General features: G+C 42.2%; 1 protein-coding gene across 1 annotated transcript; it reads left to right on the top strand.

The window, feature by feature from the left end:
- Nucleotides 1-8273: 8273 nt before the first annotated feature.
- FABP1 (fatty acid binding protein 1) lies at nucleotides 8274-24022 on the top strand. Its single transcript, XM_089692254.1, has 4 exons — nucleotides 8274-8429; nucleotides 17851-18023; nucleotides 20567-20656; nucleotides 23905-24022. Exons 1-4 carry the CDS (start codon nucleotides 8360-8362, stop codon nucleotides 23956-23958), a joined length of 387 nt encoding a protein of 128 aa, XP_089548380.1. The 5' UTR covers nucleotides 8274-8359; the 3' UTR covers nucleotides 23959-24022.
- Nucleotides 24023-26727: the final 2705 nt, after the last annotated feature.

Here is a 26727-nt window from a genome sequence, read left to right as displayed (position 1 = left end):
TTACCCCCCTTCCTGACCAGGCCATTTTTTGCATTATGGCGTTGCGTTACTTTATCTGACAATCATGTGGTCATGCAACGCTGCACCCAAATGAAATTTATGTCCTTTTTTCCCGTGAATTGATCTTTCAGTGGTATTTTATCACCTGTGCATTATTTTTTTTTGTGCATTAAAAAAAAAAAGACTGACAATTTTGAGACAAGAACAGAATTTTTCACTTTTTGCTATTAAACAAGTAAAAAAAAATTTAAAAATCAAATTTCGTCATAAATTTAGGCCAAAATGCATTCTGCTACATGTCTTTGCTAAAACAAATCCCAATATGTGTAAATTAATTGGTTTTTGTAAAAGTTATAGCGTTTACAAATGGCGGTATATATACTGGGATTTTTTTTTTAATAGTAATGGCGGTGATCAGCAACTTATAGCGTGACTGCAGGACTGTGGCGGGCATTCTTACACTGGGGAAAACTGACTTGGTGTCACTGACATCCCCATTGACACCAATACAGTGATCAGTGCTAAAAAAAAAAAAAGCACTGATACTGTACTAATGACACTGGGCAGGAAGGGGTTAACATGAGGGGCAATCAACTGTGGGTTAACTGTGCGCTGTTTTACTGAGTACTGTGTCTGTGTGCTTTACTGTAAGCACACTGTTTTGCATGGCTGTGCTGTGCACAGACATCCAAAGCAGAGTGCACATGTTAGCACGGAGGAAAACTGTTTGTTTACAAACAGTTCTCCTCCCTGTCGGAGAAGCTCAGCAATCACCGGGAGCTGGCGACTAATCACCGGCCGGGATCCAGTGATTTCAAGCAGTGTTAAAAATAAATATAGTGTGTAAAATGCCACTGAAGTTATGATTCTGGTACAAAGCATTGAAAAGTTATTTATAAATTAAATACATTGTTTTTTTTTAAATTTTGTGATTTTTTTCGATTTGAAACAAGTAAATATATGTTAAAGTGTACAAATATTAATGTACAAAGCAACCAAAAACAAAAAAGTTTTAATTATGAATAGTTTATAAAATAGAATTCAGAAGGAAAATAATAATTAAATGGAGAAGGAGAATAAGGAGTTAATTAGGGCTGATTAGAGTAGATTAAGGGGTAATAAGGGGTTAAACAGAGGAACGTTTTTTTATTTGACAGGTTGCTTTTAGCTGACTTCATCTGCAGATTGGTTCACCCTTAGATCTGTAGATAAACAAACAGCAGGATACAAAATGAAACAATGTTTATTTTTAGCATTCTATTTTAGTGACTGAGCAATGTTGTTAATAAACTTTGTCAGGCTTCTTTTTTGACAGTTGCCTGGACTTGTTTACAATTCAGCTGTTTGCAGGGGAACAGCTGAATGGGTCATCAGTTGTTAAGGACGCAGCAGCCTTGCTCCTTAACAACCAGTAATTGACAGTTTTTTTTGTTTATTGACAGCTTTTTAAAATTGACATTTCAGCTGTCAGCAGGAAATTCTTTAACATGTGTCGCCCTTCCATGTGCTCCTTGCTGTGAAGGCCAGTTAAAGATTAGGGCAATGGCCATTTGTAAATATAATATACTGTACATACAAAGCCATCAAGTGGAGCTCCAGATTCATTTTCATTGTTTAGCAGGCTATTGTTGGCTGCTTTACAAGGAAAATTCTGTTTACAGAGCTCAATAACTCAACCTTAAATTCACATACACAACTAAATGAATTAAGAGGAAGGAACCATTCCCTTCTGTCTGTTGTGTTTAGACAGGACTCTAAGATGTTTTGGATAGAGACAGTCTGAAGGCAGACAGCTTCTGCTGTGCTCACTCTTTAGACCAATATCATGCATCCTGCATTAAGGTGTCCTTTTATCATGCAGCAGTAAATGACCGCTGCTCAGTTCTCCGGCATTCTCAGAGAAGACAGTTCTCTGAATGCCCGTTCATGAAGCGGTGTAGATTGCTTCTCCTAATGAGAAGAGAAGCGGTCTACAAACACTTTGAACGCTAGAAATCGGCTGCTGTTACTGTAATCTCGCGAGATTACAGTAAGAGATCAGTCAAACACCGTTTACTAAGCAGCGGTAAATTACCTCTGCTTCGTTTGCCATATTCCCCAATTCTCCATCTCTGGGCTGGAGAATCCAGTGGGAGAATTTTCATACAGATTGCCAGTGAAGGGCTGACATCGCTCCTTCATACACTGGCCATCTGTGTGCTGAGATGATCAGCTGAGGACATGTTCTCCGCTGATCATCTCTGTTTCCTAAACCACAAATGATCGGAAATCAGCAACGATCCTTAGGATCGACGCTGATCTCAGTTTCATAAAAGGACATTTAAATGGTAAGTTGTAAAACTAAGATTTTATATAAATAGATACTAAAAACATAAAACAGCATTTAGAACGAACCTATTGGTAGTACAGCACTCACAGACATTGTTCTTGTTGCTGCACAGAGGAATTAGAACCAAATATTGGATATTTTAATATAAAGTGGTCATGGGAAATTTAAAGTTGTCACTGAGTGCTTTTTTGTTCTGAAAATGCTAGCTGCCTGGCTGATATTCTCCACCAGGGGTGGACTGACCATTTGGAAACTCGGGCACTGCCCGAGGGTCCGGGGTCAGTAGGGGGCCCCATGAGATGCCCCTGGTACCTTTTTCATAGGCTTTTTTGAGTTTAGGCAAGGACACAGGGGCCCCATGATCCCCTATTGCCCGGGGGCCCCATGAGTTGTCAGTCCGCCCCTGTTCTCCACCATTGACTTCACTGGCCCACAACATGTTTGCTGATTAGGAAAGTGAGAGTAAAGTCAGAAGTCCTTATCTGGAAACTTGTTTTGAGTCAGCAATGTATAGAGGCTCAATGGTCAGCATGATAGCTAGACAACTACCATTTCCAGAAGCATTGGTCAATAGTGAGAGTTTCTATATTCTATATTCTTCTCACTTTCCTTTAAGCACCATTGATATTGATTACATTGAGAATGTTAAAGGATAAGTTCACCTTTTGTAACATGTTACATCCATATTCAGAGTGTAAGATGTTATGATCAGACCAGGCCCCGCTCCCCCTGCTCCCCACTTTAACAGCTAAGGGAGGATACCCGCCCCCCATATATATCCCGTCTGAGTAAGCAGATATTCTGACAGATCTGCAGAAGACCTGCATGGCACCAGCAATCTGCTGATCACTGATGCAATGCTTTACAGGCTACTGCAGGCAAAAATAATAAATGCAAATTTTTTTACCTGCAAAAAAAATTTACATTTATTATTTTTTATTAAAAGGTGAACTCATCCTTAAGGGTTGCGTGTCTTGCAAATGATTCCCTTCACTTGAGTGACATCGATACATACAGTAAAGTTTAGTTTTTATGACCGTCTGTGTTGATATAGAGTAAAGGTGACTTGTGTTAGCCATTTACCATCGGGAGTGTCCCGGCTTCTATGAATTTCTGAACTGTGAGAACAACTGTAAATCAAGTATTTTGTTCTTTATCACCAATAACTCTAATTTCTTTATCTCAGCACATCATTTTACCGCGTTGGAGGTCATGGTCTGCATATTACTCTGGTACCACATTTATGTAGCCACCGTGCCATCTGACCAAGATAAGATAAGACAAGATAGGAAGACCTTTATGATCATTGGAAAATAAACTTACAACAGAATTGCATTGCCACTTCTCACATAATAAATAATAATGCTTACACACATCTCCTGATTGCCCAACGCATAAAATTCAAAATCCTAACATTGATGTTCATAACACTGCCCCAAACTACATCACCGACCTGATATCCATCTAACACCCAAAACGTACTCTCCACTCCTCAAAAGACCTCCTACTCTGTAGTTCCCTGGTCTCCTCCTCCCATGCCCATCTCCAGGACTTCTCCAGGGCTTCCCCCATCCTCTGGAACTCACTACCCCAATGCATCAGACTGTCACCTACCCTCCTCACCTTTAGACGCACCCTGAAAACCCATCTCTTCAGGGAAGCCTACCCCACCCCCTGCTAACTTGCCGATCTCCTCCACTCTTCCTACCACTCCATCCCCCACAGCTATTTCCTCATGTACCACTATCCCCTCCCTCCTATGTTGTAAGCTCCAAGGAGCAGGGCCCTCGAACCCCTCGTGTATTGTATTGTTACTGTGCTGTCTCGTGTATTGTCTCCCATTATAATGTACAGCGCTGAGCAAACTGTTGGCGCTATATAAATACTGTATAATAATAATATTAATAATCTCCCTTAAAATAAAAAGACAAAACAACATGTTTCAAATATATGTAGCTAAAAATAAAGCAAACACATCATTATAAAAAGGTCTAGCCATTCCCCTATCTTGGGACAAAATCTGTTACCACTGGCTAGTTTGTTTTGATTTTCATATTAACTGCCCTTGGGAAAAAAACTGTCCCCGGATCAATTTGTTCTAACCTTAATATTTTTTAAACAACTACTCGATGGCATTATTTCAAATAGATGATGATCAGGATAAGAAGAATCATTTACTATTCTTTCTGTTCATTCTGCTCATTGGGACTGATAAATCTCAGTTAAAGAAGGAAGTTCACGCCCCACAATCTTCTGAGGATATTGGAAAAACCTGAAGATCGGCCTTATCAGTCACTGATCTTCTGGAGTACCACAATGAAATACAGTACCCCAGTATACACTGAATGGTTGACCAGTAGAGGATCTCCAGCAATTTCTTCTCTAGACCTTGAGTAATCTTAGAAAAATGTATACATTGCTGTGTTTGTCTTCATGTTTGTTGACCATGACAGACTTTCCAAAATACCATGGAAAGGCAGAAACCCTCTCCAACCACTCAACGCTTATACCAAGCCAGGCTAAAAAAAAGCTCTATTTTTCCTTAAAATCTATGAAATCTATCAAATTGACCAAAATCTTCAGGGAAAGCAACAAAAATTATGTAAAAAGCTGACACTTTATTCTAATACTGGTATCAAATTATTTTGTTTTAGGCTCAGTTCACAGTATTGTGGGCTGCGTTGATTTTGCTTGGGCATGACAGCCCATTTATATGAATGGGCTGCTGTGCTCACGTTTTCCTGCAAGAAAAAGATACATGCACCTTTTAAAAAATGCTGCCACATAGTCTTTTTGACTATGTGATTTCCCTGCAGTTCCTGCACCCTCAAACGCGATGCAGGCTGAGATGCATGGGGGTGCCATTCAGAATGAATTTCAGCCCTGTGCGTCATGCAAGAGCAGTGTGATTTGGCTGCGGGTGGTTGCGAGTGCAGGAACAGGTTAAATTCTTGCACCCACAACCAGCCCACAAGTGTGAACCGAGCCTTAATTGTGCTGGGAAACACATATTTTCAGGTTATATTTGTCAAGGTCGTATAGGCTCACAGGTCACTTAAAACTATTGTAATTGAGCTGAACTGATAAAGGCAAATGGATGCAAGAAGCAGAAAGAATGTGAACGGAAGGTTAAAAGATAATAAAATGAGAATACAGAGAGAAAAACAGGGAAAGGATAAAGAGGAAGAAGGTGGAAGTGGAAACAGAAAAGTTCCAGCCTACGTTGCCAGCAGATGACAGGACATAGTTGAACATGTACTTTCATGAAGGACAGTGAACATCAAATGACCTATATAAATTGTACAGATGTACTGATGGGTTTAGAATTGTTACTGGAACCAGATGGCAGAACTGTCTTTGCATTACTTCAATACAATTTCTTTACATCGCTCTTGGACTGTGTGTTATGGCCGCCACACCACACCTTCACTTTGCACTCCTCGGAATTATCCAGAACTTCTGGGTATGAGAAAGGATCAGCTCATCTCACCTTCTTCCCAGCATGACCATCACCAAGCTTGAATCCTGTCACATGGGTGAGGCGAGACGTTCAATAACCCTTTGTATGCTCCAAAACTGGCTGATACAGAAAATACTCAGGGAGTAGACTCAGGGCTCCAGCAGGCGGATAGGACAGGGGAGGAGTGCAGGGAAGGTATTAGGGGGGAAGACGGGGTGGCCTATCAAGAAAATAAGAATGGCTGTCAGTGAGGACAGTTTTATTGTATGCCACATTAACATGCCTTACTTGATATTCTATCAGGACCACCGACTTTCTCCGAGCACAGTTTATTGGGATAGGATAGAAATGGACGTTACATAGAGCTATCAGTGAGACATACACAGTACATATTCAAGGGTAAGGGTATAAATAGAGATGAGCGAATTATTCAAAAATTCGATTCGGCTGATTCGCCGAATTTGCGGAATAAATTCGATTCGATGCAAATTTATTCGCTGCGAATTTAACTTATTAAAAGGGTTTCTAGGCTTCAGAGAGCCTTTATATTAGTGCAGAACACTGTACCTTTAATTTAAATGCCCTTGGAGTCTGCTGGGGAAGAGAAATAATACTGTCAGTCAGTATGACATGCAGATGAGTGCCGTCGATCTTAGAATCACCGCACACTTCACTCATTTGGGCAGTCACGGGGCACGACGAAGAAGATGAAGAAGAAGAAGATGAAGAAGAAGATGAAGAAGAAGAAGATTAAGAAGAAGAAGAAGATGATGAAGAAGATGATGAAGAAGAAGATGATGAAGAAGAAGATGATGAAGAAGAAGAAGAAGAAGAAGAAGATGAAGAAGAAAAAGAGGATGAGGAAGAAGAAGAAGAGGATGAGGATGAAGAAGAAAAGAAGAAGAAGATGAGGAGGAAGAAGAAGAGGATGAGGATGAAGAAGAAGAGGATGAGGATGAGGAAGAAGAGGATGAGGATGAAGAAGAAGAAGAAGATGATGAGGATGAAGAAGATGAAGAAGAAGATGATGAAGAAGAAGAAGATGAGGATGATGAAGAAGAGGATGAGGATGAAGAAGAAGAAGAAGATGAGGAAGAAGAAGATGAGGATGAAGAAGAAGAAGACGAAGAAGAAGAGGATGAGGAAGAAGATGAGGATGAAGAAGAAGATGAAGAAGAAGAAGAAGATGATGAAGAAGAAGAGGAAGAAGAAGAAGAGGATGAGGATGAAGAAGAAGAAGATGAAGAAGAAGAAGAGGAGGATGAGGAAGAAGAAGATGAGGATGAAGAAGAAGAAGATGATGAAGAAGATGATGATGAAGAAGATGATGAAGAAGAAGATGATGAAGAAGATGATGATGAAGAAGATGAAGAAGAAGAAGAAGATGAGGATGAGGAAGAAGATGAGGATGAGGAAGAAGATGAGGATGAAGAAGAAGATGAGGATGAAGAAGATGAGGATGAAGAAGAAGATGAGGATGAAGAAGAAGAAGAAGAAGATGAGGATGAAGAAGAAGAAGAAGAGGATGAGGATGAAAAAGAAGAGGATGAAGAAGAAGAAGAAGAAGTAGGATGAAAATAAGAAGAATTCCAGTACAGCAAAAAGTGTATCTGCAGAGAGCTCCGCTATTTCTGACAGTTCTCTGACAGTTCCTTCACATTTACAGCGGTTGAAACATTGTATCTATTTGTTTCCGAATAAAAACATCTGTATCCTAAATGGAAACAAATAGATACAATGTTTCAACCGCTGTAAATGTGAAGGAACTGTCAGAGAACTGTCAGAAATAGCGGAGCTCTCTGCAGGGACACTTTTTGCCGGCTGTAGAAGGGATGAAAATCGGCCGATCGGGAAAAATTCGATTCGTGCATCCGAAGTTTGCTAATTTTCGGATTCGGTGCGAATCAAATTTTTCCTAATATTCGAAACGAATTCCACTTCGCCAAGTTCGATTCGCTCATCTCTAGGTATAAACAAAGGTGCAACATACAGCAAAAAATGCAAAATGACAACAGTTACCAATGGCACAGCAAGCATAGAACTGAGGCCTCAAACCTAATGTTTCGGGGTCACATGCCCCTTTCTCAAGGAGGGTCAACTTTGTTGCATCTTCTGTATTGGTATGTACCAACATTGTGTAAAGCTTGTTGCCATTACCACACGGCTTCTATGCATTAGCAAATATTGTTAGGTACATATTTTTTCTTATCTTTTAAATGTGCATTGACCTTGAATGATTTATAAGTTTGTCGGTTCTTTGGCTATCTCTTTCTTTATAGGGGTCATAGGAAACGCCCCATATTGAATGCTTGCCATCTATGCATTATACTTCTGTGCTGTGTGGGTGTACAAGTGACAAACTAACCATTTTTATCACAAGAAGTGATGACATTGTGTTTAGCATAACAAATGCACAGCAATGTGGCTGTGAACCTAGTTGTAAAGTGAATGACATCACCTTATTGCTGATCACAGAGATTACAGAAGGCTGTTATAAGGAGAAGTGAAGGAAGAGGTGTCACATTCACTCTCTGACTCTCCACAGCAGCAGATCAGCAACCCTTCCTTCTATGATGGCTTTCTCAGGAACCTTCGAGCTGCAGTCCCAGGAGAACTTTGAGCCTTTCATGAAAGCTATTGGTAATACCAACAGGATTTTCAACTTTAACTGTCTCAATTATTATTTATATATAATCATTATATATATATATATATATATATATATATATTATACAGGATTTATATAGCGCCAACAGTTTGCTCAGTGCTTTACAATATAACAGGAGATAATACAGCAACATACAGTTCAATATATAGATTATTTATATATATATTATTATACAGGATTTATATAGCGCCAACAGTTTGCTCAGTGCTTTACAATATAACAGGAGATAATACAGCAACAATACAGTTCAATATATAGATTATTTTTTATATATAATTGTTAAGCTGTATGAGAAATACAATAGAAGGCAATGCATGGGCTTAATTTTGTGTTTGTTTGTTAGCTTCTGCTTTCTAGTTTGTTTAGTTAAAGTTGGTAAAGACAAGCATTTTTTACACATTTGCATTTGTTTTGTATTAGATTTGTTTATGAAGAAGCAGGGAAATGCAATGGGTAGTCTTACTGAAAAAACACAGTAAAGCCATGTTAATAATTGGTTCACACCACACTGCGTGTTTTTCAGGCAGTTTTTACCAAAAAGAGGAGATCATGCTCTATAGAAGCTCTACATTTTTTAGTGTTTAGCGACAGTTCATTGCTCACATGTGAACAGACAGAATAGAATCTGGTGTCGAGCAATTAAGCCCTATTGGAAAATTGCTTCAAATTGCTCGGGTGTGCATAGGGGCTAATTTGTAAAAGTGCATCCATCGCCGTGTGTTTTTTGGGCACCTTTCTGCCCTTGGCTGAAGCTTTAGAAAGCGGAAGATTGTCTACGTTCAAACACTTAAACAAATAGCACGACAGCACACCAACCCCCAAGCATAAAGTGCATGCTGAGCCAGTCAGCTCACTACTCTCTTTTAGACCTAGTATTTGCAAGGCTTTTGGCAAAGGTCGAGCTAGCCGCAGAACACCAAAACAAATGCAGAGTGGATGAGCCAGAAACAAGTAGTGAGTACAGCAGGACAGAAAAAAACTGTGCCATACATTTACACTAGTGTATATGCTGCATTATACATGCAGTAGTTCCAGACTTCATTGTCTAAAAAAAATTAAGTTCCCTACATATGAACCTTCAAGATGGAAACATTTAAAGATGCAAACATGTGTTCGTATGTCTAATCACGTAAGTTAGTTCATGCATCTGGGGTACATTGTCACGTACTGTACATGCATCCTCCACAAGTTGTTGTGCTTTTGTGTACTTTAAAGTACAGTTCTGTATAGAGCACACTATCTTTATTTCTAGCTTGAGCAAACCGTTGGCACTATATAAATCCTGTATAATAATAATATTAATTATACAGCTTTTACAGTGCAGTACACTGTACTATACAGCCAGTTGTATTAGTTGGGTGCCTAGGCTTACTTTGTTGGACTTATGAACAAATTGGACTTATGAACGCACTTGTTCATAGGTAGGTGACTTACTGTATTAAAAGGAATATTCAGAAAGAAGGAGCCAAAATGTATATGGTCCCATTCAAATCGTGCCATTGTGTTGAGTTGCGTTACTACATGTACATTAACAAGCAGAATTTTCCACATTAAAGTGGTTGTAAAGGCTCAAGGTTTTTTACTTTCAAGCATTCTATGTATGAAGGTAGAAACCTTCTGTGGGCAGCAGCCCCCCTAATGCTTATCTGAGCCCCATCTTGATCCAGCCATGCGCACGAGAACCTTGGCTGTGTCGGGTCACTGCCTCCTCACTGTCTGAGACAGCAGCAAGAGCCATTGGCTCCCACTGCTGTCAATTACAGCCAGTGAGCCAATGAGGAGACAGGGGCAGGGCCGAAGCACGGCTCCGTGCGTGATTGGACACACGGAGCAGCGGCTCGGAAGCATGCCTGCTAGGGTGCCCCTATAGCAAGCTGCTTGGCAGAGGGCCTGAGACTAGGAGGATTCGGGCTGGTCTGTGCAAAACCACTGCACAGAGCAGGTAAGTATAACATGTTTACAGAAAAAAAATTAACATTTAGTATCTCTTTAACATACATAGCTGTAAGGCAGCCTACACATCACATCAAACTTTTTTTTAAATGGATGTGCACCCTTTCTTTTTTCCACTAGGTGCATTGCAACTGTTAAGAATCAACCAACGTTGACATAGTTGTTACAAATTCTATTATTTATTTTACTTGGGGGGGGGGTCATTATGTAGCAGCCTTTCTCACCTTTTTTATCCCAGGGGAACCTTTGAAAAAAGTTTCAGGTCACAGAGAACCACTGCTAAAATTAATGAATAGGGATCAGTGAGAAGAAGGCCCTGTATATTGGACATCAATGTAAAGAGTGCCCCCCCTTACTGTGGTGGTCAGAAAGCTGCCTTTATAGACAGTGAAAAAAAATTTTGGTGTCATGCTGTTGGCTCTGCCATATGACACTGGACCCAAAACTATGTAGTTACCATTACATAGGAGTTCAATCAGCCACAGCTCAAGGAACCCCAAGCAACTTCTGGAGGACCCCTAGGATTACACAAAACCCTGGTTGAGAATGGCTGTTATGTAGCATACCAATACCATTAGACTGACGTTAACCAGTAAGCATTTTATTCAAATTGACCAATAACTATACAGACATTGACCAATCAGCAGATGGCAAAGTTAACCCATCAGAGAAAGTTGAGACATACGAATGGACATTTTAGGAATAGGGCTCATCTTAAAGTTTGGACAGTGTCTTAAGTATGGAGGCTCACTGGTCTTTGACAGAAAAAGTCATACAATTAAAAATTAATATGACATAATAGAGCAATTCAGATAGGAATGGATGATAAATAAAATATTTCTCCCACAATGCACAGATAGTGTTGTGCATTGTGGAGAACGTGTAGGTGCGCTCAAGTGCCATTCAATCAAAATGAATGCACTTGAAGGCACTGAAATGTATCGTACATTACCATGCATTGTGAGCAGGGCCCTCGAACCCCTCGTGTATCGCATTGTATTGTTACTGTACTGTCGCATGTTCTGTCCCCCTTTGTAATGTACAGCACTGAGTGAACTGTTGGCGCTTTATAAATACTGTATAATAATAATTGTGATATGTGATACAAAATATAACATGACTTTTACTGTTACCTTAAGCATGAATGGGCCCTAACAAATTCCATTTTAAGTAGTAATTAAAAAGACAAAGAACAATAAACTTAATCTACAATGGGGTTATACCACTAAATGATGATTACCTGTTAGGAATGTATTTCACAACTGAAATATGTTTGTACTATTGCCCCTCCCAGGTAAATGCAAACAACAATAATAATCAAGGTGCAGTTACCCACAGGAACCAATCATATTTTATATCAATATATGTTCATATACGATATATTTCCTCAATGCACCATTAGGAACAGGTTGCTATAGGTTGCTTCACTTTGCACATTGCTCTTCAGTTTGAAAATGTATTCTACATTGGCTGTACTGTAATACAGGAAGTGTAGTGTACAGTGACCAATCAGAAGACATTTTTTGGTATAGTTGTTACTAATGCAAACTAAAGATATTCATTGATGTGTAGAATGAGGGGGGGGGGGCAACTGTATGTTGTCTGCAATACTAGGTATTGCTGGTATATGATGTGAACCTAGCCCAACACACCTCATGCATGGTAACAGTTCTGGGACAAGGTCATCTAGCGCCGAAGGCAAAGATACCAAACAGCGCCCACCCAAATGTATGAGCATTGTGTGTCAGCAAAAATCCCCTCCCTCTACTCCAGAAAAAAAATGTAAGCACTAATGTTCACACTTACCACCTAAGCAAAAATTCTCCTTACAAGTCAAAATTCTCCCTAAACAAAAAAATGTACCCCTCTCAGCTCCCTCCCCAAGTCTCCCCTCCTAGCATGAATCCTATATCCCTGAAATTTCCCCTCTGAGCAAAATGCCTCTCCCCACCAAAATCCCCCTCTCCCAGCACAATTCTCCCAAATCCACTCTTGTAGCACTAATTTTGCCCCCAATTTCCCCTCCTAGCACAACCCTCCTCAATCTTCCCTATTAGTATAAATCCTCCCTACCCCTCCCAATCCCTCTCCCTAACACAAATCCACCTCCAAATCACTCCTTCTAGTACAACCCTCCAAATTTCCAACCGTGCCTGAGGTTTCTTCAGGGGTGCCTTGGCAAAATATCTAAAAATTGCCCAAAACTTGGAAACATGCCAGCGGATGGAACAAGCCGACCTTTTAGTTACACAAAGTCACAGATTTTCATTGTGCACCATCACAACCTTCTAGCTGCCAGCGTCCTAACAACTAATGACATCATCAATTGATAAAGAGGATGTCAGCTGCCTGCACATCCTAGTTTGACTAGCATTAGCTCAGTGATGGAGAAAAACTGAGGGAGAAGAGAAACATTGGAATACTAGTCAGTACCAGTGTGTAAAAGTGTATTTGCTGTGGAAGAATAAATCACCTCTAATGTTGGGTGTCGTACATGTGTGGATGTTGCTGCGTTATATAAATCTATGAGAATAGGTTTTCACATTTTAGAATGGGGTGCCTCAAGACTGTCCATAATTTTAAAGGGTGCCTTGACTGAAAAAAGGTTGAGAAACACTGGTTTAGAGGCATATTTTAAGCTCAAGGTTTAGAGGCAGAAAAAAAAATTTTGTTTTGTGTTTTTGAGAGCATATTTCTGGCAGAAAAAAATGCTAAATGCTCCTAAATGCTAGTGCAAAAAAATGCTCAAAATTAGAGGGTTTTTTTCTGCCAAGAGCACAGGCGTATTTTTCAAGTCAGTGTGCATGGACCCTTAATATGCTAAATTTTGATTTAAAAAAAAAAAAAAAGATTCTTTTGTTAAAATAATTCATTGGTACCATAAACAGGCAAAGAACAGACCCGTCGAAGAAAGTTATTAGTCCTGAAGGGTTAGTTGCCTATCAAGAAGTGAAATTGTTCAAACCAGACTGCTTGTCAAAGACCCCACCACCTAAAAACCAGCCTAGAAGGTCCATTTATTTGGGTAGCATAGCGGGCCAAGAAAAAAACTGCACATGTACATGCTGTATAGTTCATTTGGTTGACCTGTGATATTCCCCCAGGCTCTGTCTTTAGTGGCAAAACCCAAAATTTAAACATAACAGGCACACAGAATTAAATGTCATTGGAGGCCACTCAACTGATTCCCAGACAGCAGAGTTCTTGACTATATTACTGATTTTTAACAAGCCCCATTGTGTTCAATGGGTGGAGAGACCTTCCCCCAGAAATAAGACAGTGGGGTCTGCTATTTATTCACAAGCTTCTCTCATTTGCTTACAATAAATGAATCATCATAGTATCCAAAAATACTCCTTATAGTGTTGGGATCCTCTCTCCTACAGGTCTGGGTAATCTCCTGGTATGTTTTTTTCTCAGTTCATTCATTTTGAACATTATTATTATTAATATTATACAGTATTTATAAAGCGCCAATAGTTTGCTCAGCGCTGTACATTACAATGGGGGACAGAACATGTGACAGAACAATACCAATGCAATGCAAAACATGAGGGAATTGAGGGCCCTGCTCTTTCGAGCTTACAATCTAGGAGGGAGGGGATGGTAGCACAGGAGGAGATAGCTGTGGGGGATGGAGTGGTAGGAAGAGTGGAGGAGGTTGGCAAGTTAGCAGGGGGTGGGGTAGGCTTCCCTGAAGAGGTGGGTTTTCAGAGTGCGCCTAAAGGTGAGGAGAGTAGGTGATAATCTGATGGGTTGGGGCAGGGAGTTCCAGAGGATGGGTGACACCCTGGAGAAGTCCTGGAGGCGGGCATGGGAGGAGGAGACCAAGGAACTAGAGAGAAGGAGGTCTTGTGAGGATCGGAGTGTGCGTGTTGGGTGGTACTTGGATATTAGGTCAGTGATGTAGTTCGGGGCAGTATGGTGGACAGCTTTGTACGTCAGTGTTAGGATTTTGAATTTGATTCATTGTGCAATCGGAAGCCAGTGGAGAGAGTGGCAGAGGGGGGTGGCATAAACGGAAAAGGTGAATGAGTCTGGCAGCCGTATTCAGGATCGACTGAAGTGGGGATAGCCAGCGGCGAGGCAGGCCAGTGAGGAGGGAGTTGCAGTAGTCGAGTCGTGATATGATGAGGGAGTGGATGAACATGTCTTAATACCACTCCCCCTATAGATTATAGTAGGACTGTATCAGCAGGGGCACTTTGATAGTAGTGTGTGGTTTCACATATACAGTATCCTTGTACAAATACATGTAACTAGCATCTCTTTTTATTATGACATTAGAAACAGGTTAGCCCAAAATCAGGTTTTTGGTACAGTTATAAATTATTTCAGTTTTTTTATTTTTATGTGCAGCGGCTTCTGGTGAAGTCTCCTTAATCCCGATTCCAGGAAATTAGAAAATGATCCCTTGTAGTGGGGCCTAATTAAGAGTTAATTGCTTGTTTAGCATAAGGAAGAGTGCTTGCCCGATCCTTGGTTCCCCAGGCAGGCAGCACCCCCCCATACTCCAGCAATAGACTGTCCCTTGATGTCATCACGTCCTGTGCAGGGCTACAGACCATGTATTGGTCTTGATGGTGTCAGGACCTTTAGACTGCAGGAGTGTAGAGAAGATGAACTGGGGACTGGTCTAGCAGTGCAGAGGAGCAGAAGATTGGGGAAGTAAGTCCCCCTAGTCCTAAATGAGCAAGGAACCATAGCAGTACCCAAGCAGTCCCACTGCAAGGGACCATTGTCAAGTTTTCTGGAGTTGGGCTTTAATTATTTCCTTGTAGCACCACAGTAAGTAATGAGAGGAATGGGGGTCAAATAGACATAAAGGAGCTGATTGAACCTGTGCTACTATTAGCAGCTGCCAGCAGGTTTGATTATACCTGTGATGGAGTGTCCATGGTGCTAATCACAGCCTAGCTTTAATCTGCAGTTAGCTGTAGTTTTTCATTTCTGAATGAGATTACCCCATAAGGTCTGGTTCACACCTGTGTGTGTTGCGATTGATGCACTTTTCTGCAACGTTTTGCAGTGTGTTTTGTGGGGGGGTTTGTCAATAGGAAAGTATTGACTGCGAATTTAATGCAACTTTACACTCTCTGGCACTCAAAGTTGCACCAAAGTAGTGCAAGAACTTTTTCAAAGTCGATGCACTACTTTGACGGGACTTAACTGCCAGAGAGTGTAAAGTTGCAGCAAAGTCGCACTCAATACTTTCCTATTGACAAAAACGCGTCAAAAACTCACCAAAAACACAACAGTTGCATTTTTGGTGATGTTCCATTGACGTCTATAGCACCAAAATGCAATCTTCTGCGAGAAAAAACTCTCTGACCCCTTCCAAAAACGCAGCAGCTGAAATCGCACAGATGTGATCCTGTCTTATAGGAAACCATGTTAAATGGACACTAGTGCATTTCTGCAAAGCCCAAAATGCACAATAAAATGCATAGGTGTCAGCCAGGCCCTAGATTGAGGCATAAACTGCCTAATAAGACTGTGATCGTTATAAAGCACACAGTATCCAACAACATAAAAGCAAACTATAGGTACAGTATGTGGGGTTAATGTGTGTAATAGTGCTTCTATATGCAAGAAATTAAGATTTAAAGGATATGCATAGCACTAAACCAAAACAGAAGCCAGTTATCTGTGTATCTGCTGGTTTTTGTTACATATGCACAAATGACTCCTGTCCTCTGCCCTGCCAGCAGTGACCCCTGTCCTCTGCCCTGCCTGCAGTGACCCCTGTCCTCTGCCCTGCCAGCCGTGACCCCTGTCCTCTGCCCTGCCAGCCGTGACCCCTGTCCTCTGCCCTGCCAGTTGTGACCCCTCTCCTCTGCCCTGTCAGCAGTGACCCCTGTCCTGCCAGCTGTGACCCCTGTCCTCTGCCCTGCCAGCCGTGACCCCTCTCCTCTGCCCTGCCAGCCGTGACCCCTGTCCTCTGCCCTGCCAGCAGTGACCCCTGTCCTCTGCCCTGCCAGCCGTGACCCCTGTCCTCTGCCCTGCCAGCCGTGACCCCTGTCCTCTGCCCTGCCAGCCGTGACCCCTGTCCTCTGCCCTGCCAGCCGTGACCCCTGTCCTCTTCCCTGCCAGCCGTGACCCCTGTCCTCTGCCCTGCCAGCCGTGACCCCTGTCCTCTGCCCTGCCAGCCGTGACCCCTGTCCTCTGCCCTGCCAGCATTGACTCCTGTCCTCTGCCCTGCCAGCCGTGACCCCTGTCCTCTGCCCTGCCAACATTGACTCCTGTCCTCTGCCCTGCCAACATTGACCCCTGTCCTCTGCCCTGCCAACATTGACTCCTGTCCTCTGCCCTGCCCGCAGTGACCCCTGTCCTCTGCCCTGCCAGCAGTGACCCCTGTCCTCTGCCATGCCAGCAGTGACTGCTGTCCTCTGCCCTGCCAGCATTAACTCCTGTCCTCTGCCCTGCCAGCAGTGACCCCTGTCCTCTGCCATGCCAGCATTAACTCCTGTCCTCTGCCCTGCCAGCAGTGACTCCTGTCCTCTGCCCTGCCAGTTGAGACCCCTGTCCTTTGCCCTGCCAGCAGTAATCCCTGTCCTCTGCCCTGCAAGCAGTGACTCCTGTCCTCTGCCCTGCCAGTTTTGACCCCTGTCCTCTGCCCTGCTGTCCCCTATCCTCAGTGCTGCTGACCTCTGTACACTGCCCTGATGACCTCCCTATTCTCTGCCCCCCCCCCTCCCCCCCCTCGACATTTTTTATTGAACTCCCACATCAGACTGGCTAGATCCAGCCCTGTATTCCCTTATATTGCAGTGACTGTTATTATATATATATTCATATTCAGGAAATATCTTGCTGGCTCTTTACATTGGGATCTATGTATGACGTTGATAAAGGCCAAAGACATTGTATCTGGTGCTGTAGGGTTACATTCCCCAAATGCTGCTCTTTTCTTTTCATCATTTGTTCTTTTATCTCTGGCACCAATATTTTTGGCTACACTGCTATAATGAACAACCAAGAGGATCCTGAAGAAGCTCTTTTTTGGGCAAAACGCGTTAATCCACCTGTTCTACTTTTGTCTCATTGTATATTTTTCATGTTGGAATTGCAGCTGATAATATATGCTTTTATAATGTGTCTATTTTAATATGAAAATAAAAATGTGCTTTTATTGATGTTTTTCTCAGTTTGAGTGATATTTAGGCACATAAAAATCGCAATGTTTCCACAGCCCAGCCCCTTGCAGGCCATATTGGGAACCCTTGATTCTCCATTTGACTTTATAAGGGATAGTATCATATATTCATGTGACAAGCCCACCATTCACTATATAGCCATGTCATACTTACGCTTAGGGCAGTATGTGCCCAGGATGTATAAGGTATAATGGTGGTGCTGAGAGGCATGAACGGTCAGCTTGGTCATCCACATTTGTAGGCCAAATTATCTGAAGATCATGGGATCTCTCTATTTCTGCAGGTCTTCCTGATGATTTGATCCAGAAAGGAAAAGATGTGAAGAGTGTGACAGAAATTGTGCAGACTGGGAATCACTTTGTGATCAAAGTGACCACAGGGCCCAAAATCCTACTTAATGAGTTCACTATTGGCGAGGAGACTGATTTAGAAACACTGACTGATGAGAAGATCAAGGTACACATGTGAAGCTGTATTCAAAGCTATAGTTTATTCTGCTTATACTTCTTTTCAATATGTTTTGTTTTGTTTTAAAGAGAGATACAAATCAGTGTTCAAATTGATGCCTAAAAACTGCAACCAATATACTGACAAAGACATGATCATTACATAAATCATACAAACAGTAAGGTGCCACTGTCAATGATTGGTCAATATAGCAAAACAATGAAGGAGATGGCAGCCATAAGGCCGATAATATTGATTAACCTGGGGGACAGACATGGTATCTGTCTGGTAACGGAAACTTAGGTTCCATTGGAAAAAGAAATAGGAAGAAAAGAAAGGGGGAGAGGAATGGGAGGGGGATGTGACACAGGGAGTGTTCCTCTCACTGGGAGGCCACTTATGTGATTGTCAGGCTCGCCAAAGGAATCGATGGATGTTGGCATGTGAGCCATGGGCTCTAGGTTTGAAGAAATTTAGCATGAGTATTAGTAAGAATACTAGTCAATTGCTCATTAAAAATAATGCCAACCAGGCGAGAGCCACCTTCTGAAAAATGGGTGAATTGCCTCTTCCACCCCTTAGAAATTGTAAGTTTAGACGTTAGTAGGACAAAGTGGACCAACTGAAATTGGCGTTTAGTAATGTTCAAGGGTTTAAAGTGCAGGAGGGCCAGCCAAGGGTCCTCAGTAACCGATGTTCCAAGTAGTGAGCGCAACAGCGAGAAGACCCTGGTCCAGAAGTAACCCAGCAAAGTGCAGGTCCACCAAATACATAGAACATCACAAGGGGTCTGGCATTATTCTGCTTATATTACACATTGTTCTGGCAAATCTAAAGCTGACCAAACCCTATACAATCTGAATGAAAAATCTCCTTGCGATCTACAATCAACTGTGTAGTGCCTGATTGGATACAAATACAATTCATTGCTTAGGTTTGTCCTCATGTTGCATAGTTTTAGTAGATCTAAAGAAGACTGTACAGAGGTTGTACAATCAGGTTGTATAGCATATGAACCGCTTATGGACCCTTTCACATGGGCTTCATCCATTCACTTCAGCAAGCGATCCATGAGCAGATCCCTTGCTAAACTGGAGCAGAACGGGCAGATGTCCTTTTTTTTTTTACAGCCATACCTGTTCGGTTTGTGTCCACAGGTTGACATTGGACGTGGCGGACCCGTGATGACTCTATGGGCATCCAGATGTAAACAAACATGTCTTTGTTTACATCAGGCTACCTCTGTCATTATTATTATTATTATTATGCAGGATTTATATAGCGCCAACAGTTTGCTCAGCACTTTACAATATAACAGGAGACAATACAGCAACAATACAGTTCAATACAACAGGGTTAGGAGGGCCCTGCTCCTTGGAGCTTACAATCTAAGAGATGTTTAGATCCAGAAAAACCAAGAAGGATGCAGTTTTAATTTTCTAGACCTGGATAGTCTTCTGATCCATTTATGTGCACTGGCCCATAAACCCACACAAGACCCTTAATAAGATGGACCTAATTAGAAAGCCCATTTGAATGGACCCTTAGGCTCAGTTCACATCTAAGTGTTTTGAATTTCGGGCAGAATTGTCGCGATTCTGCCTTCAATTTAAAAACACTCTACTAAAATGACAAATCGCAGTATGCAAATTGCAGATGCCATTCATTTTAATGGCAACCAAAAACGAGGTGCAGCTCTGCTGTGATTGTCATGCAACAAATCGTGCTGAAATCACAGCAAACTGCATCGGGTGAAGCTTGTCACCCAAAAGAAGCTCCTGCTCTATTTTGGCGTCAAACCTTTTCTTGATGCTGTTTTCTGCGATTGCAGCGCGATTTATCACATGACAAACCCGGCAGAAGCACACCGCATATTTAAGTGCCGTTAAAATGAATGGCATTTGAAATCTACATTGTGCAATTTTTTATTTTAGGAGAGCACTTTGAAATCGCCTGCGATTGAAAACGCCCAGATGTGAACGGAGCCTAAGGGTTCTTTCAAATGGGATTCAAAATGCACAGATGTGAATGGAGCCTTAAAGACATTGTGAAATTAGATTGTAAGGTCTATGGTCACCGCAAACTGGAATATCAGTTTCTATTGGAATTGGCTTTTGAGCACCTGTACGCATATTCCTGTTTGTAGAAAGATATCGGGTGCCCCTTTTCCCAAAAATAACAGAAATTGCAGTTCATCAAAAAAGAAAAAAAAATGAAAGGAAATCTGTACTGAGATAAAGATGCAGGATGCAATTGCTGAAAATGCACATTGCCGGGCCACCATGTTCTCATGGCTTCAGTCCCTTCTGGATCATTGGCCTGGACAAAGTACACGGACTGGGAGTTCTTGCTGCGCTCTGATATTTCTGATCTGCAGGCTTGTTCCGGGTCAGTAAGTACTGCAGCCACAGGCAGCCAGGAAGCTAGCATTTCCAGACAAAGGTCTGCCTCCATATTTCTCATGTTTGATTGATAAAACATTTATTTATAAAAGGTAAAAGAAATATTATTTATAAAAACATAAAGATTACATACTCTATTGTCTGTTTCAGACTACCGTCAATCTAGAGGGTGACAAGCTTGTCGTGAAACTGAAAGGAGTCACCTCTGTCACCGAACTTTCTGGCGATCTTCTAACCAATGTAAGATTTGTGCGATAATCCATACCTGACGTCAGGGCAGATATAAAAGATACAAATGGATGCAGCTCTGGAATCATTATAATGGAATAGAATGCAAACGCTGGTGGGCAGTGGAACGACAGTATTGCTGATACTGATAACCAAACTTCATTGATATGTCCCACAGTCAGGGGTGTCCCTAGGATTGGTGTCACCCGGTGCGGTAACACTTGGTGACACCCCCTCCGACGATCCCCGCAGAATGGATCAGATCTGCGGATTGAACATAATGGATCGGACTCCGATCCATTATGCTCCCCAATCCGCAGATCCGATCCAACCTGCGGGGATCGTCAGCTTTCTTTACAACTTACCTTTTCATGGAGCGGGTCCAGTGTCACCCCATATAGGTTGCATGCCGACGATCCCCGCAGGATGGATCGGATCTGCGGATTGAGCATAATGGATCGGAGTCCGATCCATTATGCTCCCCAATCTGCAGATCCGATCCATCCTGCGGGGATCGTCAGCTTGCTTTACAACTTACCTTTTCGTGGAGCAGGTCCTGTGTCACCCCGTGCGGTAGGTGTCACCCGGTGCAGCGCGCACCCCCATCGCACCTGCCTCGGGATACCACTGCCCACCGTTACACTTAAAGTGGAGTTCCACCCAAAAGTGGAAGCTCCGCTTGTTTGCCTCCTTCCCCCCTCCACTGCTATATTTGGCACCTTTTGACAGTTACAGGCTCCTTCCTCCCACAGTCTCCTGGTAACCTTCACAGGTCCCAGAAGACGGCCGGACCAATCAGGATGTGCAGCGCGACTCGCGCATGCGCAGTGGGCACCCGGCTGTGAAGCTGTCACAGCCTGGTGCCCACAGTTGAGATGCCGGTGCCAGGGAGAGAAGAGGGAAAGAAGGGGCGGTGCAGAGCCATACAAAGCAGCGTGCTGGAACTGAGAGGGGAGAGATCTGTATTCTTTACATACAGACCTCTCCCCAGTCAGTGATACTCGGTGATCGCCAGTTGGCGGCGGGTAGTCACCGGCCGGGACCCGGTGATCAACAGCTGTAGCTGCTAATGGAGGCGTGAGTAGCACCCCTACCCAGACATGCAATATCACGCATATATACATGCTGTCTGCCATAGGGCGGCTGGCAAGCGGTTAAGGTCCAGTGTGCATGAGGCCTTACAAGACACAGAATTTGAATCCAACACAGTTTTACTTCAGATAATTGCAGTACATGGGATGTTTTCCAATTCTTTGAAGTGTAAGAAGACACTGGGGTTGACTTCCTAGAAGTAAATATACTGTGTACTGCAAGTGCAGCTGCTTTAGATCCGAGGGGAAGCTCTGAAATGAGGTGAAGCTCTGCTGATTTCTTTCATCCGATCATGTGCAAGTAAAAATGCTGGTTTTTTTTTTTATTTTCTTTGCATGTCCGTCTCAGATCTAGAGCCACTGCACTTTCACTTGGAGTGCACAACCTATTTGCCTTTAGTAAATCAACCCCACTGACTTGCCTGAGTCCTGTCTCTGCAAAGGACTAACACTCACTGAGGGAACATGGAAGAAACAGGGACAGAAAGGGAGGACAAACCATGAAGTAAAATAGTTGGAATGGTCCAAACCCACCGCACATCAAGCAATAGTAACTTGATTCAGTTCAGTACAGCAACGGAAAAATACATGTGGGTGAGGCAGAACAAGTGTCATTGAGACAGGGAAATCTCCCCAATGGTGTCATAGACAGCAATACAAATCTGAAAGGGGCTTGAACCATAAAAAATAATTCTGTCTGAAGTTGGGTTTGATCAGAAGTAATTGCATGTGACATCAGGCTAGGTTAACACCTATGCAATTTGCATTTAATCCGTTTCTGCAGTGCGTTTTGCGTTGCGTTTTTGCACATTTGTTTTTGATGCGGGGGGGGGGGGGGTGGGTTCTTGTTGCTAGGCATATTTAAAATGCAAAAAGGCAGCAAAAACACATTACATGCTTTTCTGTATCATTTCCATTGCAGTCTATAGAGCCAAAAATGCAACTTTTTGCATTTAACCACTTGCCGTCCCGCCCATGTATATAAACGGCCGGACGGGAGCAGTGCAGAGGCGGATGGCCGTTTTTAAACATTCTCCCCACTCCCTGCTTGTGTGTGCTGCACCACAATCAGGTGACCACTCTGTCCTCTGGAAACAGTGGAGCAGTGGAACACCAAACGCTATACGAGGTCCTGATCATGTGTTCACTGATTGGCCAATCAGTGATCATATGAATAGTAGTAAGCAAGATGTCACTTCTGACATCATTGCTTACTACTTGTGAAATCTGTGAATGATCACAGAGGTCACATGGTACAAGGCTATTCACAACAGCCTTATACCATGTGACAAGTTGTGACCAATCACAGCTCACACAGTATTTCTCAATGGCTACAAGAATGCAGCCAGAGAGAAGGAGAAATGATTGCTATTACAGCCTTAATGGGTGTAAAAGCAATCAGTGTAAAAAAAAAAAAATCTTCATCACCCCCCACAAGTAGTACAGTGTCACCATGGTGTCATTGAGACAGGGAATTCTCCCCAATGGTGGGAATTGACACTGTACTGCTAGGGTGACAAGTAAGTTAAAAAAACATAAATAATAATATAAAAAAATAAAATACAAATGTCAAAAAAATTTTTTAAAAATTATAATTTTTGAATATAAACTAATTTGGGTTATTTTTTTTTTACTAAAAAGATAGTTGAATACATTTTGGCCAAGATATATGAAGAAAGATTATTTATTTGCAAAATGTTATAAGAAAAACACTTTTTTTTTCAAAATGTTTGGACTTTTCCACTTATATAGCAGAAAAATAAAAATCCCAGTGGTGAATAAATACCACCAAAATAAAGTTTTATCTGTCTCAAATAAATGCTAAACAAATTCATATGGGTACAGTGTTGCATGACCGCGCAATTGTCATTCAAAGTGTGATAGCACTGAAAGCTGAAAATTGGCCTGGACAGGAAGGGGGCTGAAAGTGTCCGGACTTGAAGTTGTTAAAAAAGTCCGTGACCCTTTCCAAAAAACGCACAGGGTGAAAACGCGGAGATGTGAACCTGTCCCATAGGAAATCATGTTAAATGGACCGTAGTGCGTTTCTACAAAACGCTGTGGAAAACGCTTAGGTGTGAGCCTAGTGTCAGAGTAAATTCAGAGTATATGTTTTTACATCATTTTTTGATTAATAATGAGTAAACTCCGTCTGTTGTTTTCTTTCAGGTTATGACTGTAAAAGACATCGTCTACAAGAGAGTCAGCAAGAGAGTCTCCTAGGACAGCCAACGTTTCTTATTTTTACTGTGTAAAATAAAGATTTCTTATTAAAAAAAACCCAAAACTGTCTACTTTGGCGTGAATAGCAAAAAAATCACAAAACTGTTTGGGGCAGATGAGGGAAGGGAATTTATTGCAGCTTCTTTCATCTTTGGGGAGATTCCCCCCCAAATCCTGCCAGGACTGGAAGTGTTTTCCTATATGTATTCCAGGTATAGTTCACACCGAAATTAATGGTGCAGCAGAAACAAAAGTTTAAAAAAAAGCATCTATTTCTTTTCAGGAATAAAAAAAACACTGCCATTAAGCTGCTGAAGGCCTCTTGCAGGGCCGCGGATAAGGGGGTACCACCAGTCCTCCTGTATAGGGTCCAAGCCAGCAGGGGGGCCCAGGCAGCTGGGTGAATCGGATGTGGGCAGGGAGGGTGATCGGCACGGTGGGGGGGTAATTACTGGATTACTGGAACCGATCCTCTGTATGACTCTCTCCGCAGCAGCTGAAAGCTGGCTTTTCCTCCTCTCGTTACCCACTGGCTTTCAGCTGCTGTAGAGAGAGCCATACAGGGGATCGTTTCCAGTAATTGCCCCCCACCACACCCATCACCCTCCCTTTGCACTATACATTTCCCCATGCTTCCCAGGCACCCCTGTGTGCCCCCCACTGTGCTGCTGGCTTCCCTCCTCACATTTACCAGCCCCTACCTTTCCTGAATGAACACAATGAGTGATCAGTACCAATCACTGTGTTCATTCATAACTGAAGCATGGTAAACTTTGTTCTCTTTGGGCCCTGTGGTTTCTGACAGCAGCCCTGGTCTCTTGCACATGGTCCTGATGTTTGAGCATCTGCTTTTTTGGACGTACTTTTCAGGAGTTTATTTTACGCATATTTGCTTATATTCCTGCACTTATTTGTGCGTGTTTGCGCATTTGTGCGCACAATATATTCTTAGGGAAAACTCTAATATTTATCCTCATATGTACGTATTTGTGTGCATTTGCGTGTTTTCGCACGCACCATAAATTACTGATCAAAAATGCTGATTTTTCATTTTTTTTTACTGAGAGGAATACGCCAGGCTTGTTTAGGCGCCTGTGCGCACAGACACATTGTAAATAATGGGCTACATTTTACCTCAGTAAAAAAAAACAAAAACAAACGTTGTACTGAGCTTTTTCAAGCTGCAGTGTGCAAGAGGTGTAAGTGTACATGGTCTCTGGGGTAACAGGAGAGTTGGGAGGTTTCATGTCATTAGAGATGGCAGTCCATTTTGGGTAATCACCCCCCCCCCCCCCCCCGGAGTGGTAGACCTGCCCTGCCTCCATGTCCAAATATAATTATAAACAATGCATAACAGAGAGCCTATAGGACCCTGGTGCCCAACCTGCGGCCCGAGGTCCACATGCAGCCCTTTGGTACATGATGTGCGGCCCTTGGACCTCAGCAATCTGTAGTGGGAACATTGATTAGATTAATAGTAGTGATCTCTTCTAGCCAAATGTAACATATTCCCGGCTTTGTGTTGCCTTCTGCAGCATATCCCAGCCAAACATGTACCATGTCCACACTCCCCGACCCTCATTTCCTCTATGAGGTCTTCAATTTCTGACAGTCCTCTCAGGTATTGCATATGTTGAACATTATGTGCGTCCCTTTGGTGATGTCAGGAGCTGAATTTGAGGCCCCCTTTAGCTCATAAGTTGACAAGTACTGGTTTAAAAGATTGACACGCTCTGATGAGACTATTTATTGTAGGTGATCATGTTTTTTTTTATTATTATTACTATACAAGATTTATATTGGGGTGGACTGATAATTCATGGGGCCCCCGGGCAATAGGGGATAATGGGGCCCCTGTGTCCTTGCCCAAACTCAAAAAAGACTATGAAAAAGGTACCAGGGGCATCTCATGGGCCCCCCTACTGACCCCGGGCCCTTGGGCAGTGCCTGAGTTTCCAAATGGTCAGTCCGCCCCTGATTTATATAGATCCAACAGTTTGCGCAGCGCTTTACAAAATGAAGGTAGACATTACAGTTACAATACAATTTTTGGTACAAGAGGAAACAGAGTTCACATATACATCTCGAAAACCCTACCACTCGTCCTTCAAGTGGACCATCCAGTAACTTTACAATGAACGCCTTCCCGACATGTCACATTATACAGCAACATAGTGTTTCCGAAAAGATGTATTCACTTTGGTTTCATCCACCCTTACACATGTCAATAGTTTGTGCAGCACTAACGTAGGGGCAGTAGAAGGAAGCATTACATGCAGAAGATCTTTCCGGCAGCAGTAAAGACATTTCCTTGTTTCATTTTTTTGGAAGCAACAGGGTCACTTTAATGTTAGCTGGCCACACTGTTTGCCGTTTTTTACTTTTACTTTCTTAGTTTTCTGGTTTCTGCGCCACATTTTAAACTCACTGCAGATTCAAATATATATTGGAGCATAAGAGGAAGGTTGCAGAGAGCAGGACCTTGTGATACGAGGCTGCAACGCTACTCAGAAAGCCTATGGCAAAACTACTATTTCTGTATTAAATTTTATATAGCTTGCACAAGCCTCTTCACTTAAAAAAGGCCAGCAATTTAGTATAAAGATTATTTATTTACAAAATTTTATAAGAAAAACAATTTTTTTTTCAAATTGTTTGGACTTTTTCATTTCTATAGCAAAAAAATAAAAATCCCAGTGGTGAAAAAATACCACCAAAATAAAGTTTTATGTGTCTCAAACAAATGGTAAAAAATTCATATGGGTACAG

The sequence above is a fragment of the Staurois parvus genome, unplaced genomic scaffold (genome assembly GCF_062004578.1).
Source record: "Staurois parvus isolate SC_StPar_1 unplaced genomic scaffold, SC_StPar_1.0 ptg000581l, whole genome shotgun sequence".
In the NCBI taxonomy this organism is placed as follows: Eukaryota; Metazoa; Chordata; class Amphibia; order Anura; family Ranidae; genus Staurois; species Staurois parvus.
This window is presented reverse-complemented; position numbering and strand designations above follow the sequence as displayed.